Source organism: Camelus ferus, chromosome 16, assembly GCF_009834535.1.
Source record: "Camelus ferus isolate YT-003-E chromosome 16, BCGSAC_Cfer_1.0, whole genome shotgun sequence".
In the NCBI taxonomy this organism is placed as follows: Eukaryota; Metazoa; Chordata; class Mammalia; order Artiodactyla; family Camelidae; genus Camelus; species Camelus ferus.
Window position 1 is genome coordinate 39,027,501 of NC_045711.1, and position 21,977 is coordinate 39,049,477.

A 21,977-nucleotide genomic window follows, 5' to 3' on the forward strand; every position below is an offset into this window, starting at 1 on the left:
GTGGCTTTCCTGCGTGGCATGTCTGCGGGTTTCTGGTGCCGCACAAGGGGGCTGTCCTCCCTCCTCCAACCCAGTCTTTATGGATGGATGACAGACTCCCAGAAAATAACCAGGCAGGAGTGGGAAGGAGCTGGCAGCGGTGAGTTGCATCTGGGAAGGTATATTTTTTTAAGTAAAGCTCAGTCATGGGAGAGCGAGGAGAGGCAGGAAGGGCCAAACCAGGGGCTGCAGATTTCCAAATCCTGCCTAGTTCTTATGGCCAGAGGGCCAGGTGGCAGGAGAGTCAAAGTGCCTTGCCCGTGGGGCAAAATTTCAGATAAACCAAAGGGACTGTGAACGGTGCTCGTGCTGGTAAACCTTGGGCCTGCACAGCTCACAGCATCAGAAAGGAGATGAAGGCGCATGACCACCAAGACCAAACACAGGAAACCACTAAAGTCAGACCGGAAAAAAAAAAAAAAAGGAATCAGTGATGTGGAAGAAAAGCTTTAAAATTTTTCACAGTGGAAGTAAGCCAGAAGAGAAAGAAAAATACCATATGATATCACTTATATGTAGAACCAAAAAAAAAAAGAAGACACAAATGAACTTATTTACAAAACAGAAACGGACTCACAGACACAGAAAACAAACTTCTGGTTCCCGGGGGGAAGGGCATGGGAAGGGATAAACTGGGAGTTCGAGATTTGCAGATTCTAACTACTATGTATAAACTAGATAACAAGTTTATACTGTATAGCACAGGGAACTATATTCAATATTTTGTAGTAACCTATAATGAAAAAGAATATGAAAAGGAATATATGTATGCATATGGATGACTGAAACATTATGCTGTACACCAGAAATTGACGTAACACTGTAAACTGACTATATATCAACTAAAAAAACAAAATTAAAAAATTTTTTTAAATTAAAAAAAGATTTTTCACAATGGAGGGAAAAATGAAGAGCTTGAAAATGACTTGGTAGAAGATGATGAAGACAGAGAATGGAAATGCATTCTTTTTGTTGTTGTTGTTGTTAGAAAATTTCTTTTTTTTTTTTTTTGGGAAATGCACCCTTCAAATTAAAAGTGTCCCCAAGAAGAAACTAGAATAGTTTGAGAACAAAGTAAGAATCAAAAACATAATTAAAAAGCTTTCCTGAATCAAAGACCCAAATATGTTTGTTCTAGACAAAAATCAATGCAAATGACCTGGGTATATCCAGACAAACATTTTAATTTCCAAATATAGACATAAATAACACCACCAGGTTATTTAAAGGGGGATAGAAGCATACGTCTGGCTTCAGACTTCTCCCCCATGTCTCTGCTCCTGCCTTCATTAATTACCTCAGCTAATTATAGGTCAAAAGTAATAACTGAAAGGTCTATAAGAAGTTCTATAGGAACACTGATGTTTATTTTTCCCTTCTAGGTATCCATTCTGAGGATATAATCTAAGATGTAGGCAAAGAGCTATGTACACAAATCTACAGAGCAATTAGCAATAAGAAGGAAAAAAGGACATGACTCAGACAGCCTAAATTAGCAGAATATCCATGAGACAGAATGTTTACAAAAAGTTATTGATTACACTGAGAACTGCTTAAAATATAATGTTAATTTTAAAACACAGGTTCAACGATATAAAGAAAATAAACACAGAAAAAAGACCATAATTACACAAAAATGTTAAGTGTGGTTGTCTCTGGATGGTAAGATTATGGATTTTGGGGCGATGTGTATTTTTTTATGGTTTCTAGACATTATAAATGTCAATGATCCATATTAACATATTATAATTGGAATAGAGTAAAATGTATATAATATTTTTAAAAATGAAAACTTCTAATGTTAACGACAGTCAAGAACTTAAACATCTGGGGTAATATTAAATAAGAAAGATGCTACTAACTCTGAGATTTATAGTCTATAATTTAATACCAACCCAGCAACCAGAGTATCCTTTAAAAATTGGGAGAGGATTCAGGTCATGCCTCTCCTCTACTCCAGACCTTCTGAGGACTCCCCATTTCACTCAGAATAAAAGCCAAAGTCCTTACAAGGGTCTACAAGGACCAACATGAACCCCTGACCCCCTGCCATGTCTCCAACTTCTCCTGACCTGACTTTGTTCCAGTCACACTGCTCTCCTTGCTATTCCTCAAACCTACCAAGGACATACCTGCCTCAGGATCTTTGCACTTGCAGCACCCCCTACTTGGAATGTTTTCTCTCCACACAACCACACAGTGTGTTTCAGACCTCAGCTCAAATGTCATTTTGTCATGAGCCCTTCCCTGACCCCTGTATAAAACAGCGCTACCCCTCCATGTCCCCATGGCCCCTTCCCCTTTACCCAGAGCACTTTACTTGAATGTGTTTGTGGTGTCCATCTCCCACTCAAAGAGCTCTTTTGCCTGGCACATAGAAGATGCTCGATAAATTTGCATTGAATGCCTGAATGAACAAATGCATTAGATTGTAAAGTCCTCAAGAGCAGAGGGGCTGAAGCGGACATCACTGCATCACTGATGCACACAAACCAGGCAGCAATGCCAACCTGACAGCCCCAGGGACATTTAACCCGCATTCAACTCACTCTGGAAAAAATACAATTACAGCCAAAGATGATGGCAGTGAAGAGTCAAATGGAAAGGAAGGCAAGAGGGTTTGGGCAGAGTGCTATGAGAGTTAGCATCAGAAAATTTAAGTTCTTCCATCAGGATGTGGTTTTTGCTGCAGGACAAAACTCCACGTTTTTATCGCAGACTCAGAACCAGCTTATATGTGGCACTTAGGATGACATTTTAAATGCTCTCTCTATTTAGCTATCTCTTTGTTGTGATTAGATATTTTTCCATGAAAAAAACAAAAAGGCATTAGGAAGCCAATTACCTTGTCACTCTCCCACCCCAAAAAGCAGGCAGGAAAATGCAGCCCCTGGGTAGGGTACCCACAGGCACCCAGACTAGTAGACACGTTCTTTCAGGGCCCATCCATGCCTCCTAAACGTCCACGGTACGCCTGGGTCTGCAGAGAGGGCACAGAGCATCCTTGATCTTGCTCAGTTTTATCGGCCTCGAGAAATTCAAGGACAGACTGATAGCATAATGCACAGTCTCATATTCTTTGCCTTAGGAAAGATAAGAAAATTCATCCTAAGCTATTTCGGACTTTTCTGGGTATCGGAGGGCTCTGGAGATTAGGATGGGCTGGTGGCGGACATTGCTTGTGGCGGCTCAGGACTATTAAGAAGCGTGAGGGTAACTTGTGGTGGGGCTCGACAAGGGCAGCTGCTTCCCAAGCCCTCCACTAAATTATTACATTTGCTAAATTTGTCTTTCCTTTCATCTGCCTTTTTTTCCTTGACAGTTCCTTCATCTCTGTGCTCCCACAGCTCAGCCATGATCGTCTTTTCATCCTGCTAAGGTGTCTCCCACAGATCCTGTTTTAAGGAATTTTCCTCTCTCGTGGATTTTTGCATCTTAAAGGGGACCCTCTGAAGACCAGAAGGACCTCAAATTCAAGGGGGTGGGGAGGATTTTCCAGCTGGGTGAGAGAGAGAGGCCTCTAATGTATAATGGAGTATCTATTCTGTACTGGACATTTTGTACACTTTGTATACTTTAATGATCTTGCTGAAATCTCACAGTATCGCCAAGAAATGGGTATTATCGTCTCTATTTCAGGATGAGAAATCAAAGACCTCCAGGCAAGACAGAATAGAATGTTCATTCACAGTTGGAGGCCCCACCTGCTATCTCCCCTGTTTCAAAGACACAGCTGTGATACATGAAAAGGTTCTCACAAGTAAACTCAACTGTGCTCAAAAACAAGATATAGCTCTCAAGGGATCAGAAGGTCCAAATTTTTACTATTCTGAGGGGCTGAAGGCATAGCCCGCTGAGCTTAAGGTTCAGAAGCAGGTGGAGGCAGCTGGAAGATCGGTCTTCTAAGGGTATAGGGACTAAAAGTGACCCATGGGATGTGGGGGACCAGAGCCAGTGTCCCTGTAAATGGGGGCTGGTGAAGGCATTTCCCATGTGGGAAAGGCGGCTGAAAAAAGGCAGAGATACCACTGCCCCTCACCCTCCCAAGACTAAAGCATATCTAAGAATGCGAACACTGATGGAAGCTGGGAGAAACACACACACACACACACACAGCCTGGCCAGACTGCCAACGGCTTTGATGATCGGCTCCAGGAGTAAACCCATTATCACTGTGGACACGCAGCTCATCACAAACCCAAAACAGCTGGACCTGCAGCAGGGTACCCAGGACCTGGGTGAAGGCAACACGAAATCACTCGGCAAGGAGAGCAGAGGGGAGGTGATGAGCAGGGAGAGAAAGAGAGAGAAACTGACTCCCACTCAAGATGAGTGTACAAACTGCAATCCCAAAACACCCGAGGAGAGTGGTGGCTGAGAGAGACAACCAACGGAGAGTCTCAAAGAGTTAGTGCACTGGAAGGCAGTACCAAAGAAGTTACCCAGAAAGTATCTCAAAGAGATAAAAGTAATAACCAAAAAAGTGCAGTTGGGAGCTACAGAGGATGTATGGAGACACTCTGAAGTGTATTTGACAGGGTTTCCTGGAGAGGAGACATGGAATGATGGGCTAGCAATGTTCAAGGACATCATGGCTGCAGATTTTCCGTAACTAAAGCTATTTTATGGATCCTCAGATGGAAGGCACATATTAATCACCAAGCAGATAAGTAAAAAATAAATCCACATGTGGAAAACCAGGGGCATCCTCCCTCTGCCCAACTCCTGTTTCTGAAATCCCTGTCCCCTGACCCTTCCCAGGAGCTGCCCGACCCTGTCCTCCACTGTTTCAGCCCCACTTCTGATTCTGGAACAGTCAGGAAAGCCCTGGGTTTGGGGTTAGGAGACACAGGTTCGAGCCCCCCATCTGTTACTGCCTCAGAGTCCTCACTGAACCTTGATTCTTCCCTTAAAATGGGATCAGAACTAGAATTATAGAAGCTTAGAACCAGAAGGGACTTTGGGGGTGGTGCCATCCCAGCAGACCACGGCTGCGTTGGAGTTCCAGCTCTCCCACTAACTAGCTCGGGGTCCGCAAGACACTTGACCTCCTCCTGTCTCTCCAGTTCCCCATCAGGAAAAGGGGGTAACGGCAGCACCCACCTACGGGGCTGTATAAGGATGAAATGGATTTATACTTGTAAAGAACTTAGCACAGTGTCAGGCGCACAGTAAATGTTCAGCCTGGGGCAGCCACTTCTGTGATTATAACAATAGCCCCCCAACAAAACGCTACTTGCACCTGTGCTCAGGGCAAGGGCTTCCCACTGAAGTCACCGACCCCGGCCATAGCAGAACCAGGGTGCACTGCCACCTCTGCACTGGGGGACGGACAAACCAGCAGGCTGCACCTCCCCACCCTTGTCCCTGGCCTCCAGAGAAGCCCCTCTCAGTGACCAACCGTGAACTTCCCCAAATTCGAGCATGCCCTGCCCCCGCCCCAGCCCGCCCCGACCCTGTTGCCCGGGGTACCCTACCTCTCTCTGCTCACTGCAGATCTTACATAGCCACAGGGGCCGCTTCTGGCCAGGGGAGGCCTCGATCCCACATTTGGTGCAGACTTTCTACAAGAGAGAGGACATGGGAACGTAAACACTTCAGCCCCCTTTCCCTGCAGCTGACAGGCTGGGAAAACTGTAACCAAGGAGCCCTTTGGCAGCTCCCAAGGGGATGGTTTTTGCTTCAGGCCAGAGGGCCAAAGGGCACAGATCATGTAAAACCTGTAGCTGGCTTTGGGGCACAATGGATTTACCCACGGACCTCCATGATATAAATGCACCCCGACAAGGACGTCCTGTTGGGGTCACATGAAAAAAAAATCAGCTCGCTGATAATCACAGCTGCATCATTTTCAATAGCAAAGCACTGGAAACAGCCCAAACGCCTGATACTAGAGGAAGATCCAGGCAAACACAACAGAATATAATACGGTCTTAACACAGCAGACTGTGTCGGATCCCGGAAATGTGGGCAGGAAATGATGTTATTCAACAAAGAAAACATACATTTGTATATAACCGTGCGGAAAATTCACTTGTGTGCCTGACGTGGTGAGAAGACGATATAGGAAGAAATACCAGTGGCAGCTTGAGCACTTCTTTGATACCGAGGCTCTTCATTTACTGATTCCTGGAAACCCTATTATAAGCATCAGGCCCATTTTACAGGCAGTAGTTTGAGAATTTGCCCAAGTTCACACAGCAAGTAAGTCACGGACGCAGGTCTGCCTCTAGGGCTGTTGCACAACCGCCTGCGGCCACATAAGTATCCAGGACCTAGTTTCCGTAGTGTTTTTCCTTCTACAGAGTTGCTTAAGCTCCTAACTTCTAAATATGTATTTTCCTTCCCCGAAATGCACAGGCACCAGCAGCAGTGGGAAGAGCTAGATGAAACGCACCGGGAGGCAGAGGGGGACTTGGTAGGGCTGAGACCTGTTCCCAACTAACCCGGGTCCAGGCTGATTTGGGGACAGCTGTCCTTAGGTCACACCAGCTGATCAGTCTTTCTGCCATGTGGAAGCTATCAGTCCCTGGGGGGCTGGGGGCTCTCTCCTGCCTCTGGGCCAAGGCAAGGCTGGATCTGTTGCTTGGCCTTTCCAGCAGGCTGCCAACTGAGCGAGGAATATACCTCTCTGTGGAGAAGGAAATGTCACCAACTTGGCTTCCCAGAGCATGTTGTCACCACCTGACTGGGTGGCTGAGCTGCAGGAGGTGGGGAGCCAGCTCGGGGCAGAAGGGAAGCTATGATACATCCGTGGGGGGCGGCGGGGGGGATCCATTTGCTTCCACCCAATGCTCAGGTTTAAGAAATGTCACTTTTATTTCTCCAAATAAATTGACGTGGTCCCTCCTGGAATGTGCCAACCTGCTGGAGGGAAGAGACACACAGAGACAGGAAACACTCCCTCGGCAGCAGGGGGAGGTGCGCCCCGTGCACACTGAGTGATTGGCGGGGCGGCAGGAGATCAGATGAGGGAGAATCTCATCCTGGGTGGAGTGTCCAGGGGCAGTGGGACCACTGTCTCTCTTGGCATGTGGGGCAGGAATCCAGGCTGGCTTGGCTCCAGAAGAAACGACATTGAGGGTCCCTTGCTAAGGGTGGGGGGCAGACATGTGTGCCCCGTCCTCCATGTGCCTGCTCCGGCCTGCCTCCCCAGGGGTGCATCCTGCAGGTGTGTGTAGACTCATTCCAAGGTCTATGGGGTACCGTCCAGTGCATCCTCATAATCCAGGCCACTTTGGTCACTCCAAGTTTCCCTGGACCCCCAATTCCCCAATCCAGCATCATCACCTTCAACTTCCCACACTGCAGGCCAGAGTCAGAGGCACAACAAGGCCTGAGACCCCACGGCTCGGGCACCTCATTCCCGGGTTGGGACTTCATTGTCCTCACCATGAGCCCCCAGGTTCCGAGGCAGGGTTCCCCAGCTGCGGCCGATTAGCAGCAGGGAGCGGGTGCTGTGCCGGTGCAGGGTGGGGAACGAAACTGCTCGGAAGCGGCCGTCTATGAGCACTTAGTACCCGGGAATCAGCCACACCCTCCTCGACAGGCCCCGAAGGCTTCGCCGGACCCTCATCCATCACACAGAAAGTGGTGTTTGTGATGTTCAGCCAACCAAAAAGAGATGAAATTGTGCTCAAATGTTCCACACAAGGAGCCTGGAAAAATGTACGCTGTGCTGCAGAAATGAATACTGGAGACAGTTAATTTGAAAATATTTGATGCTTCAATTCAACAAGCATTTATTCAATACCAGATGGAAGGCACTGTTCTAGGAATGATGAGGATGAGCAAGGCACAGCCCTTTGTCCTCAATGAGGGTCACATCAAACGGAGGAGTGGACGAAAGAGCAGAACGCATCTGGAAAAGGACTTGCCCAAGAGTTACAATCAACTGAAGTGTGTTGGTGAGACGGTCTCTCATTAGGAAGCAGGTGGCAGTGATGCTCGTCCCCCCAACCCTGACTGCAGGAAAGCAGGGGAAGAAGACATGACCATGTCCAGCTGCTCTCAGCACAGGCACAGAGCCACTGTGAAGCAGTCAGCCTACACGTGTGCATTTCACGTTGCACGGTGTGTTCCCGACGCTGGAACTCGAGTCTTCAAAGAGGAAAGATCCGATTGTTTTGGGACAAAGCTACATGGCAATAAAAATGATGACGGTCTCAACAGAAAATCAGGACGGCACCATGTGTTCACTGACACAGAGCCACGTTCACAGTAAGTTAAAGAAGCACGTTATAAACAGTATGCCTGGTGTGATTCTCTACCATATGTAAATATGTACATGTGCCTGTATCTACTTAGAAGTCGGCACGGGCACAGGCAAGTATCTGCACGGGTATTGGTCCAAATGTAAGTCAAATTGTGCTAAGTCAGAATCTATTTTAAATGGGCGAAAAGAATTCTTATTTAAAGGAAGCCTGTGCTAAATGCTTTAGGAAACCACTTGCCCCCAGCTTCATTTTTTGACCAGATCTGGATTTTTGGTGGGTCAGGATGGATTAAAGAAGCTGAAAGCATATGCACAGGTAGGAGGGAGACAGGACTTAACGGCTGAGTGTGGCTCAAATGTAGACACTTAGCCGTGCCTCCAACCCCTCAGCCCCAACCCCCATAGATGGTGTCAACGGGTCACTGACCCCTCTGGTCACAGGCTCAGTGCTGCTCGGCCCCCAAGACATCATCAGCCAGGCCTGGAGATGCACCACCAGCCCCGGAGTGCGGGGGTTAGAAACGGCCTCCTTGCCGTAGACAGACTCCATCTCCAGAACCCAGGTCCCGCTGCCAAAGGGCTTTAAAGACTTTAGATATTGATGTACATATTATAAATATTTATATACTTTGTAGAGCACTGATGCTACACTAGGCACCAGGCTAGGTGTTTAATGCAGAACCTCATTTAATTTTTATAACCACCCTACGGAATGGGTATTATTGTCCCTGTTTCATAAACGTGGGATCTGAGACCTGAGGCTAAGTAAGTTGACCACGGGGAGCTGTGATGGAATCCCATGCTGTTTGAGCCCCAGGTTTCAGCCCAGACAAGAGACTCATCCCAGCCTTCATTCTCCCCTGGAGGCTCAAGTGCAGGCAGGGACGGCTCTCGGCTCTGGGGGCCCCAGCCCCTCCTCCAGACTCCAGACTCATCAAGCCTCAACTGGGAGAGGGCACAGCCAGGCCCCTCCTCTGTTGATTCAGACGCAGGCTGAGGGCCAGCAGGGCTGAGGGCACGCTGACCTGAGCCCTGAGCACTGCCAATATCAGGGCCCAAAGATGCACGGCCTTAAAAAGGCCAGCCACCTGCTGCTTGGTGTGAGACAGAAGCCAGGAGGTGACCAGAGAAGAATTTCAGAAGGAAGATAAGTCTCTCTGTGCTTCCACCCCAGTGCCCTGCCAGGGAGACGCCAGCCTTCCTCCATCTGGGCTGAGGGGGGGGGGGGCAGGTGCACTGCCCACACAGGGCTAGGCCTCCTTTGTTCGCTCAGGCCTCGGGAAGGCTGCACCGCCTTCTTTGAGTGGGCCCTCCCCCGCCCCTCTCCAGATGAGCCACTGACGCCAAACACACGGGGACCACCTGTAAACCCCAGGCCCTAGCAGCCTCTCCCAGCTGAAAGGCAGCACTGCAGATTTCAGAACCAACTTCCACCCCCGCCCCCACCCGCTTGCCACCCGCTACAGTCAGTACTGTGTCCTGAGTGGAGAGGAGGGTTAAAAAGGCAATGGAAGGAGCTGGGGATGAGCACTGACAAGTGCATGATAAGAAATCATGCCCTGGATGTGGCTTGGGCTCACCTCTGTGCTTGTGCCCCACTCTCTGATGGGCCCTGGATACCCGGGCAGGATGAAGCTGCTGGCTGCCTGGAGGTGGGGAGTGGCTGTTTCTCTATCCGCATCGGCCCCGGTTAACCCTTCCAGGTCCAGGTTATCCTCAGCATCATCTCTCAGGACGGAGACTCTGTGCTCGGTTTCTGCCTCTTTTCTAGGCAGTCATGGGAAACAAAGATGTGAGCTGTCTTGATGGGCCCCGGGGGCATGCAGGGTGGGTGACAGACAGGAGCATGAGTGGAGGCAGCCGTGGCTGTAAACAAGAATTTGGGCAAAGGAGTGGAAATGGGTTATTCAACCTGAAGCTGAGAGGGAGGTTTTAAAAACCAGCAAATTTATTAATGTACCATCAAAGGGGGACCCCATGAGACACAGCTGGGTCTCAAGGAATTCACTCATTCCTTCAACAGGCATCTGTGCAGGACATGGTGGGTGCCTGGTATGGGCTCAGCGTGGGTGTCAAGAGATGCCCATGACACAGTCCCTCGTGGGGAAGAACGCTGGCCTGTGTGGATGGAGCACTAAGTCCGGCCACGACTGCAGAGTGACAATGCAGACACTGAGTACAAGGGAATGACCAACCCAGACAAGGAAGGGACGGCGAGCCGGAGGAGACAGCCAGGGATGGTTCCCAGAGCCGGCCTGTCTCAGGCAAGGGCCAGATGTCACTGGGGTGCGCCTGTCACCGGGTATTTCTGTGACCATTCCACCACGGCCACTAGTCTGTGACTCCAACTGGGGTGCCTCTCCCCTGGGAGGGTGTCAGACCCTCCAGGCTGGAGGACAGGACACTTGTGGAGGGAAAAGCACATTCAATGTTACGCTCACTTTTTTCAAACGTAGAATATTATTTTGAAATTTCAAATAGCATTAAAAAAGTAGGAAGGTTTCCACCTCTACGAAAAGGGAGCCTGAGGTTTGACAGGCTCAATGATGCTGCTCTAAAGTCCTGGTGGAGAAGAAGCCCCACCTGCCCCCAGTCAGGCAGCCGGGTGGGGCTCCATATTTGTCCCTCTCAGACATCTAAGGGGACCCTGGGGCCTTGTGTGGGGCCAGGCGATAGCACGGACTCCCCCTGGCTCCCCGGGTATGTGAAGATAGAAATTGATGCATGTAGAGAGAACGGTTCTATCAGACACAACCCTCCTAAAATGTCCCAGGCCTGGTGTGCACCCCAGGGTCTGCGCCGCCCCACCCTGGCCCTGAGCCAGCCTGCCCAGGGAGGCAGACTCCGCAGTCAGTGCAGCACCACCACACTGAGGGCTCCCTGCCTCGCACCAGGCTTTCCTTAGGCTTGGAACACAGCCTGCTCCCCCCTGACTCGTGTGGCTCCCACAAGTCCTTCAGGAACTAGACTCCCTGAGCCCTTGTTAGCTCCTTTCAGCCCTAAAGAAAGAAACCCCTTGCTCCTGGAACTGACGGGGCTGTGACTGAGCTCATCAAGTTCTCCAGACTCCCGGCTGTAGGTCCATGTGGCTCCATCCAAATTACTGGGGGAGGACACTCAGGCCAGTGGTCTCCCAGGACCTCCACATCACACTGCTGCTCCCCAAACCAATTCTGGCCAGGAGGGAGTCAGGGTAGAGGAGAACCCAGGTGGTAGGACGTGGGCTCACATCCTCTTGCTCCCTGCCGTGTGGTTACTTAAGAGTTACGACTCATAATGATAACAGTCACCATTTACAGAGCACTTAACTCCATGCCTGGCCCTGAGCTCAGCGCTCAGCACACATCATCATGATCACTTTTAATCTCGTTTATGTTCACAACAGCCCTGCGAGGAAAGTTTTATGATCTGAACACGGTGGATGATGAATCGGAGGCCCAGAAGATCTTGGGTGGCTTGGCTAAATTCATGTCGCCAGGAGGCGGCAGAGCCAGGATGGGGACCCAGGTGCACAATCATAAAAGTAAGAGCTTATATAACACGTCCTGTGTGCTGGGCATGGCAGGGGTGCCTTCCGCGGATTAGTCACTCAACAGTGACAGCACTGGGCAGACAGCTCAGGTCATCTCTCTGGGGTCACACGAGGATAGTAAGTTGAGGGCCGGACCAGGGTCCTACTCCCAATCTTGCCTCCCACCCACACCCTCTGTGACCCCTGCTAGTTGAGAAGGATGCTTATGAGGCCCGGGAATCAGATGTCACTGAGAGAGAGGAAGTGGACTGAGCTGTCCCATGGACAGCCGTGGTCTGAAGACGCACAGCAGCCTGCTTGCCGAGACAGACATTGGACATCCCGGGAACATGAACTCAAGGAACTAAAGGCCCCACACAGCCAGCTCTGGCCTCTGCCAGCCAGGCTCTGGTTGCATAACCAACCTCTATTTTCCCGAAGTGCCGGGCTGGGGCCTCCCACAGACAGTTTCTCACCCATGCCTGCCACCTGGCAGCCACCTGGCCCAGGCTCTGTTGCAGGAGCCCGGTTCTTGATTCTCAGAGCCACAGCCAAAGGAGCGGCTGGATCATTCTGCTTTTGTTGTCCTGAAAATGCTTTGCTCCTCTCAGCAGCACCTCGAGCTAAGGCTCCAAGTGAGCCTGGCTCCTCTGGGCCTGCCACAAAGACGCACCTTGGAGGGCCACACACGGAGCCTCGGGTCGGGTGTACTGGGCAGATCCCGCCTCAGAAATTCTGCGGTTCTCGGGTGCGTGACCGATCTGTGAGCCTGACCCCAAAGACACTGAAGTTGCAGCCCTGCTCTTAGAAGGCTTAAAATCTCCATGAGAAGGCAAAGCAGGGGCCTCTGGTGAACCTTCCACTATCCCTCCCCCTGGAAGCTGGTAGGCTGCAACCTTAGCTGCAGGTCGGGACCAATGACGTGAAGAGCATTCAGTAAACACTTTAATACTTCCTAAGGTCCTGCTGCTGCCAGGCCCTGGACTAGGCAGAGAACACGGCGAGGCTCCCAGGCTGAGGGCACAGATACAAGAAGACAGATACACACGTATGTGAGACCCTTCCTGCTCGGCCCCCACCTGACTCTCCACCCTAGCCAAGCCCCCCGCGCCAGCCCCCCGCGCCTCACTCTCCGCTCCCAATATCCTAGGTACTCCCCTGCTTCCATTCTTCCGCCCAGGCTGTGCCTCATGGCTAGCAAACTCCTATGTATCCTCCAGGAACAACTCAAATGTCTCCTCTTCTGTGATGCCTTCCTTGATATCCCCCCAGGGGAAGCACAAATTACTCCCTCCTTTGCATTCCCAGTATGGGTCAACATCTCCAGAGGACTGCTGATTGCATCACATTGAAAGTGTCTGTCCCATGACTGTGCCGCCTCTAGAAAAAGGACTTTGTTGTTCGTGTTTAAATCCCCAGGTTCAGCAGGTGCCTGGCAGGCAGTTGGCTAGGAAGGGAGTAGGGGGCTGACTGACAGGCATCATGTGCTGTGGGGCTGGGATTCCACAAGCATCTGGGGGCTGATGGTGGCTTTTAAGGAAGGGAGGGGACAAGATCAAATCTGAGTTTCAGAAAAGCACTTTTGCTGAAAATATGGATTTAGTCACTCTCTCCTGGTCAACTTGTCCCCCATATTCTCAGCAGAGGCTCTTTTTCCAGAACATTCCCAGATGCCTGTAGAATTCCAGTCCCTTGCTGGGTATGGAAAGTGAGGAAGAGGAAGGACTCTGGTTCACTCTGAGACTACCAACCGGCCAACAGGATGGACAGTAGTGATATTAACATAGTGGGACAAACGGCAGGAAAAATATTCGGCGTTGGACTCACTGACGCTCGCGGTGCGAGTGGACTCCTTGGCAGAGCTGTCCAGCAGCAGCTGACACCCAGGACCAGGAAAGGGAGGAAAGCAGGCACCAGAGAAGAGGGAGGGCAAGCACGTGGCGTTGGCTGAAGCTTAGGAACTCACGGGAAGTGAGAGGTCCTGGAGATCAGTGAACTTTCAATATTGATCTGAGTGCATCTTCTGTCGGTTTCGCCACCCCCGAAACAGGTGCTTCACGAGGGCCAAGGCTGAGCCTGACCCTGAGGTCACTCTGGAACCCAGACTGGTGCTTGGCACACTGCAAGTGCTCAGTGAATGTTTGTTTAGGCTGAAGAAGACGTGCACACTTGGGTTCTGGTGGAACTAGTGGAGGAGGAGAGCATAAGAAGGGGAAGGGGCCTTCACGGGGGCCGGGGCCTGGGGCAGCAGGAGGGGCCCCACAGCACAACCACAGGGCCGAGGCTGGACGTAGCCAGCCGGCCAGACAACAAACTTGAGTTGCTGCCCAAAGGGAATAGGGTGGGGAGTGGGGAAGGCCAGTCCAGGGTCCACCAAAGCCAAGTCAGCACCAACACCCCTGGCCAAAGACAGGACGTCCTCCAGCCCTGCCCCCACCAACTCTGCGTGGACGCGGCTCCTCGGCAGCCCTGCCTATTCCAGGGCTCAGCACCATCCTCTCTGACTCTCCAGGATCATCGTGACTCTTAAAAGGTCAGTTTATGTGAAAACACCCCCTCCCTTCTCTGTGCCCCTTCCAGGGCCTGGGACACAGTAAATATCTGCGAAATCATGAAGTACCTGTCATCGGAACCGATTTTTTTTTTTTTTTTGGAAAAATACAGCAGGCTTGACAAACACCCAGGGGCTTCTCAACATTCCAGGAGCAACAGCACTAATGATCAATTAAGGACCCTGCTGATGTGCAGGAGCAGAGCTCAAATGAGAGCGGTGACAGGTCTGGGCCAGGTGGAGTCAGGTCCGATCCTCAGGCCTCAGAACTCCCAGCCTGGGTAGACTGTTTATGCAGCTAAGTCAGCAGCTGGTGCCCAGGGAATGAATGGGCTGAGGGCCCTGGATAACATGTGGAGGTGGTTAGACTTTATTCTAAAGGCAGTAGGGAGCCACTGAAGACTTCAGGGGGAGGGAAAAGCCACACTTGAGCAAGACAAAGAAGCAGAGAATGAGCTACAAAGCAAATGAGACTCCACTGCAGGCGGTCAGGAGCCTGGTGGTGAGGCACCCAGGTGCTTAGGCCTCACTCCTTAGGGGGCCCAGATGACACTCCTGTCTGCGCCTGGAAACTCAGCCAGGCAGAGGTGGTTCTTGGGCAGAGGGGTCTCTGGAAGGTGTGGCAGATCACAACCCCTCTCAGCCTTAGTTTCTCCATCTGTAACCTGGGTGAGTCACCCCTCCCACAGAAGGCAGGACGACAAGGGTGAGGAAAGGGTTTGGGAGGGAGAACACTCACAGCTTCCTCTGAGAAAGGCCGTTCTTTCTAGGTTTGAAGGCTCAGGTTAAAGGGTGCCTTGGGTGAGAAGCCGGCCTCCCCGCCTCCCCATCCATCGGCCCATCCACAGGAGCAGCGCCCCAAAGTCCCCACGGGGAAACAGACTCAATCCACCTCCAGTTAAGGTCAGTGAACGGCAAACAGCTGTGCGGGAAACGACGCAGCAGGAAAAACAGGAGCAATTTGAGAGCGCTGAAGAATCGCAGGCTCTCTGAAGTGTGGCAGCTGGCGGGGCACTGCCAGCAAGGTGAGGGCCATGTGCGCGGTGCCGGGCCACAGCCCGGACTGGAAATGTCATTATCTGTTATTTACCCCAGCAGAGGACAAGAGGCCGCACCAAATTGCCGTTCCTGGTAACAGCTGCTAAACAGATTTGCCACCCCTGCTTCCTGCTGCTGGCGCTCCCTTGATGCTATGCTGACCAGATCCTGGGAAGAGCCACTGAGAGGGGGTGGCAAGGGTCCCAACGGTGCTGGACAGGGGTCTAGGGAAGAGGCCTGGTCAGTGTTCCCAGCCCAAGCCTACAGAAGCTCTGCCCACTCAGTAAGGGGGTGGCCTCACTCAGACTGGTCTATGACTCAACAACCACAAATACCCCACGTGTGTCTGGCAGCTGTTCAGCCACTTTGGGGGTGTGACAAACTCTGTGGGGAGGTGTGCCTGGGGAGGGGGGTCCCAGGGCGCCACACCTGACTATGGGAGGTCAGTAGCGTTGGGGTTATATCCCTTCCCCAGTGTTGGGGGCACTTATCCAATAGCCTTTGCACCCCATGTGTGATCTGGCACTAGATAGCACCTTCCTCTGGGGGTCTCCTGCATGTCTTTAGCTCTCTTTACTTCTCAAAGGGCACGTGGGCAGAGTTCTGAACCAAGCAGTAGGAGGAATGGCAAGGCCCTGGCAATGCCACCAGGAGCAAGTCATCTCTCCAAGCCTCAGTTTCTCCATCTGGAAAATGGGCATAACCACAGCCATTCACCTACCGACCCCCAGGGGATGCAAGGGGCTTACAGCATCACAGGAACATCAGAGGCAAGGGGGGGCTCTCAGAAGCACATGCCAACCCCCACCCTGGCTTCCTCCCGCTAGGAGGACACAGAGTCCATCACAGTCTCCGCCAAAGCGAATTGAGAAGCAAAGCCACCATGGCTTTAAAATAACAACCACCGAGCTGTGTTCCGGAGGTGCGGACAAATGAGCTTCAGCCCACAGCTGTGGCCACTGCTGCTCTGGTCTGTGGGGGCCAGCTCTGGGGAGGGGATCCTGTAAGGACTGGGCTGACCTGAACTTCACAGCAGGAAACTGCTAGAAGGCCAAGGAAACCCTCTCCTCCAACCCCTCTGGCCGCTTCCCTTCACAGGGAGTATAAGAGGCCAGCACGGGACAGGGTTCTGATCCGAGGTCACAGGGGTTGTCCAGAGCAGAGCAATTCTGTGCTTCTGACTCCTGGTCCACTCAGAGCAGGCGCGGGTGACGTGGGCAGGGCCGGCAAAGATGCGGCTGCATTTCACCCATGATTTCAGGCAACACTGCCCCCACCCCACCCCCACAGCTATGTACACAGGGACCAGTGCCCTCAACTGGACTTCTGACATGAGTGGCAGGGGCGGGGGTGGGGGGGACACGTGTGTCAGGAGGAGAGTGCTGAGCAAAGGAAGGCAGCGGAAGCCGAAATTCAGGGGGCCACCGCCCTGGGAGAGATGCAGCGAGGGGAGAGGCCAGGCCCAACAGGGAGCAGAATGGGGGTGTCTGCAGTGACACCAGGAACAGCACCCCTACCCCAGTCCTGCCCCTGACAGGTATCTGAGCAGCCTGGAAAAGAAGGAGCTACAGGGAAGGGCAAAATTCCCTTCCACCTCCCTTATATCTAAGGATGGAATTAGATTTCCAGGTATAGACCTGGAGGAGACATCTCTGATATGTTATTAAGTGAAAAAGGGAATTACAGAATGAGTATATTACAGTCCCATTAAAAATATGTATACACATACACCTGTGTGCATTTGCAGGTGTGTGGAGAGAGAAAGGTATAGAAGAACAAATGTTTAGGCTGCTGAGGTCGGGGGTGGGGCAGGGGGTTAATATTTTCCACGCTCTGTATTGTTTGATTTTTTTAATAATTTGTGTGCAGTTACTCTGGGCCAGGGACTGTTTCTAAGAGCTTACTGTATACCTCACTCATGTCTGTCCTCACCACCTTATGACGTAGGTCATACTGTTATTCCCTATTTCCAGGTGAGAAAACTGATGCCGAGAGGTGAGGTGACTTGCTCAAGCCAGGAGATGAAGCCAGGCAGCCTGAACCCAGGGCTCTTAACCTCTATGCATGGTGTAATACTTTTTAAAAATTCCAGGGAAAGAAAGCCGATAGGATAGTAAGAGGACGCCATCTCACTAAATTCTTTAATACTCTGGAGTCCAAGAAACCGACCCTGGCACCGCCCACCTGGTCCTCACTAACAGGCAGCAGGGAGGGGCCGGAAGCCACGTTCCTTCTCACCTCCCAGTGGCCCAGCGCCCTGGGTGGGGGCTCATGGTTAGGACAGGGGTGGCACTGTTTTGTAAAGGGCTGTAAAGTTCAGATCATGACTTCCCAGCATGGCTGATAACTACAGGGACAAAGGCCTCTGTTAATAGTGGCAGCTTTTGTTATTTATAACCCTTAACTGTCTTTGGAGTCCCTACCCTGGTGGTTCCTGCCTGAATTCAGGCCTTTTTGTTGCTAATTGGTTAATTCAGCATCTGACAGGCTCTCTCCAACGCACTAGACATTCCCTCCTCCAAATGTGCCTCTGGGCATAAGCTCCCCAGAGACCCACCTGGCTGTCATCCCCTGCTTAGCCCCCTCTGATGCCAAAAGCCTGGCACACAGGCCCTTCATGGCCCCCACTTCATTCTCTCCCTCCCTCAGCCTGTGTCTCACCATCACCCTCTCCTTTTCCCTCTATCTCCCACACCCACCAGCTCTGCCAAGTGCCCACCAGTCCCTGCACTTCCTCCACCACCCTTCCTCCTGAAATGCCCGGCTCCACCCGCACCCTGGCACCTGGGTGCCCACCCTTCCAGGCCCAGATCAAAGTGAGCCCCACCCTGCAGCCTCCCACAGCTCTCAGGTACCCGCCCCGCCACCCCTCTGCTCCGGGATTACCCCACGCCACCTGTGTCTACAGCACTTGTCACGCTGGGATGCAGGCTGTCACCAGCAGTGAGCTCCTGGGGGGCCGGGCTTGGCCTGAATGTGAGCTAAGCAGGCAGTGTCTCTAGAGGACCAATGACTGTGGGTTCCTGATCCCAGCTCAGCTCTCAGCAGCTCCTCAGCTGCCTTTGTCCTGATGACCTTGAGCTGAAGGTCAGCGGCAGAACGAGTGATGGAATGGGCTGTGAACTGCACAGAGTGGCAAGAAAGAAGCTACCCTGGGGGAGGAAAGGCCATGGCGCAGGCACCAGGGCAGCAAGAAAGAAGTGTGTCTTGATGGAGACGTTCTGTTTGTTAGACTCCTGAGCAAGGCAGATGTTCCAAGATGCTGCGTGGTGTCTGGTCCAATCCTCCCTTCCCGGCCGCGGCAGCCAAGTCAATTCCAGCCAAGCAGCCAGAGCAAGCCCTCGGGGTAGACGAATTAAGTGACTTTTTCCGGGAATTTGGGAAACATCAGTAGCTGAATGAAAAATCCATCTTCGTAATGAGGCACAAACACACGTCTTCAACATCTGAATTAGGTCACGGAGGAGAAAGGACATTGCGGGGCCAATCTGGAGGCAGCTCAAATGAAATGGCTGATGTTCAAGAAGGCGGCTGCTCTTGTGGCCACCCCTGAGGGACAGAGGCGCTGAGGACTGGGTCTGGAAAGGGAGTGGGGGATAGGGAGCCACAGATGACTTTCACTGCACCCTCATTCGAGAGGGAGGCCCTGCAAAAAACTGTCCCCTGCTGAACCTCGTGCACTGCTGGTGGGACTGTAAAGTGATACCCCTGCTGGGGAACACAGCATGATGGGTCCTCAGAAAATTAAACAGAATCACCATGGGATCCAGCAATCCCACTGCTGGGTATACACCCCCAAGAATTGAAAGCAGCGTCTCAAAGAGGTATTTGCACACCCACATTCACAGGAGCATTATTCACAGCAGCTAAAGTGTGGAAGCAACCCGAGGGTCCACTGACAGATGAATGGATCAGCAAAACGTGCTACATACACACCGTGGAGTATTATTTGGCCTTAAAAAGGGAGTTCTGACACATGCCACCACATGGGTGGACCCTGAAGACATCATGCTAAGTGACATAAGCCAGTCACAAAAAGACAAATACTGCCTGATTCCCCTTATATGCAGTATTGGAGAAGTCACCTGCACAGAGACAGAAAGCAGAATGGGGGTGCCAGGGGCTGGGCTGGGTGGGAGTGGGGAGTGATTGCTTAGTGGGTATAGAGTTTCAGGTGTACAAGATGAGAAAGCTCTGGAGATGATGGTGGTGCTGGTAGCACGACAACGTGAATGTACTTAGTGCCCCCGAATAGTACACCTAAAAATGATTAAAATGGTAAATTTTATGTTATGTGCATCAATTTAAAAATAAATATATTTTTTAAATTGCCTCTGATTGGGAGGAATTCAAGTTAATTCAAGGAGGAGGGTGGGGCAGCCCCACTATGGAAGCCGAGCAGGGGCCAGGGTACAGAGCTGGGAAGGGTCATTTGTAGGGCCCTCCCCCTCCCCCTGCCTCCCTGGCCTCCTTTCTGTTTCTCACTTACAACCATGCTCTTTCCCACCCAGCGCCTCGCCCATGCCACTCCTTCTGCCTGGGATACTTTCTGCCCCATCTGACTTTTGCTCATCAGCGCCTCAGCTCAAAGGTCACCTCTTCACACAGGCCTGTGCTGTGCATCCAAAGTGAAACAGCTGCCTTCCCACACCCTCCCCACTGGCTGTCACACTGTCCCCCACCCTCAGTTTTTATATCTCTGCCTGTCACTCTCTGGAAGTATTGTATTTACTTGTTTTTTCCACCTCGACTTTCTCAGTCATAAGCTCCATGGAGGTGATATAGCACCGCAGTTAATGGTAAGGATGCTCAGAACCAGACTGCTTGGGATCAGATCCTGGCTCCAAGACAGACTGGCTGAGTGGCCTTGGGAAAGGTACCTAACCACTCTGTGTCTGTTTCCCCATCTGTAAAAGGGGGATGATAAAGGTGCTGAGCCCACCGGGTTGGTAGGAGGCTCAAACGAGTCAACACGTGGAAAGCCCTTGGAACAGAGTCTGGCACAGGCTCTTATTATGCTAGTGCTGGTCCCAAGGGCAAGGCCTCCTCCCACCCTGCTCACCACAGTACCTCCAGACTCTGGCATAGAGTCAGTACCCAATAAAACACTGTAGAATGAATGCATGAAAAAAATTCTGCAGAGAAATAAGCTTTTCATGAAATTCAATTTCATTTGCAAGGCTGGGCCTACGGAGCCGAGTCAGCTCCAAAGGCGGTAAAAGCCCTCCCAGGAGGGCTGCTCTGTTCTCTGGCCTGCACAGCCCCTGTGCCCCATGCTGCGGGCTCCACCCAGCCCCGGTGCTCAGCTTTTGCACTGGGAACATCCCGAGAATATGCAGGCTGCTTCTGAAGGTCCTAGGAAAGTAGGTAGAAAAGCTGTTCCCCTCCAGTGGTGGTGAGGGCAGCCAGGAGGCCACTGCTGGTCCTGGAGGGAGGCCAGGTGGGAAGGTGGCCTCCCGACAGGGCCATCTGGGTGGACCCGGGTCCTCAAATCTTCCACTGCTTCACCTTAAAGTGACTCCTCCTGTGTTCTTTCTTATTTATTTGTTTGCACATTTACCTATTTACTTACTTATTTTTCCTCTGAAATATTATTTTACCTTCCACACTTAAATCTGAAATCAGTCTGCAATTGCCTCTTGTGCCCAGTGTGAAGTGGAGGTCAAGCACCATTTTTTCCATACGCGTATCCAAATGACCTTGCATTTATTCAAAAGACCATTCTTTTCCCACTGCCTGTCTGTGTCCCCTCTGTCTTAAGTTGGACTATTTATTTTCTCTCATTTTGTCTTAGGTGTGTAGACATACAGGCAGGCCTCGTTTTATTGCGCTTTGTGTTCTACTCCACTTTGCAGAGATTGCTTTTTCTTTTTTACAAATTGAAGGTTTGTGGCAACCCTACTTTGACCAAATCGATTGGAGCGGTTTTTCCTATACCATTTGCTCACGTTGTGTCTCCGCGTTACACTTTGGTACATGTCCCAATATTTCAAACTTTTTCATTATTAAAGTATTTGTTATGGTGATCTGTGATCAGTGACCTTTACTGTTACTACTGTAATTGTTTCGGGGCACCACACACTGCACCCATATAAGATGGCAAACTTAATCCATAAATGTGTTCTGTCTGCTCCACCAACCAGCTGTTCGCCTTCTCTCTCCCTCTCCTTGGGCCTTCCTATTCCCTCAGACACAACATTATTGAAATTTTTTAGGCCAATGAATAATCTTACAAGGGCCTCTAGGTGTTGCAACTGAGAGGAAGAGTCACACGTGTCTCACTTGCAATCAAAAGCTAGAAATGATTAAGCCTACTGAGGAAGGTACGTCAAAAGCCAAGACAGGCCAAAGCTAAGTCTCTTGTGCCAAACAGCCAAGCTGTGAATGAAAAGGAAAAGTTCTTGAAGGCAATTAAAGGGCTATTTCAGTACACACACAAATGATAAGAAAGCAAAACTGCTTTATCACAGATATGGGAAAAGCTGTCGTGTTCTGGATAGAAGATCAAACCAGCCACAATGTTCCTTTAAGCCAAAGCCTAAGTTGGAAGCTAGCTGAGGTGGTTTCATGTGGTTTGAGGGAAAACAACTGCCTCCATAACCCCAAAATGCAAGGAAAATCAG

The 21,977-nt window shown here is 51.1% G+C and overlaps 1 protein-coding gene across 5 annotated transcripts in view; it reads right to left on the reverse strand.

Moving 5' to 3' along the window:
- The window catches only part of RPH3AL (rabphilin 3A like (without C2 domains)), a 142,217-nt gene that overhangs the window by 39,188 nt on the left and 81,052 nt on the right, over positions 1–21,977 (reverse strand). For 4 of the 5 annotated variants that reach the window (XM_032457501.1, XM_032457502.1, XM_032457503.1 and 1 more), the window contains exon 5: positions 5,517–5,603. The exons of the other annotated variant lie outside the window; for it this stretch is intronic. In XM_032457501.1, the coding sequence (XP_032313392.1) occupies positions 5,517–5,603 (87 nt within the window). The remainder of the gene's footprint in view (positions 1–5,516; positions 5,604–21,977) is intronic. 5 annotated transcript variants of the gene reach the window in all.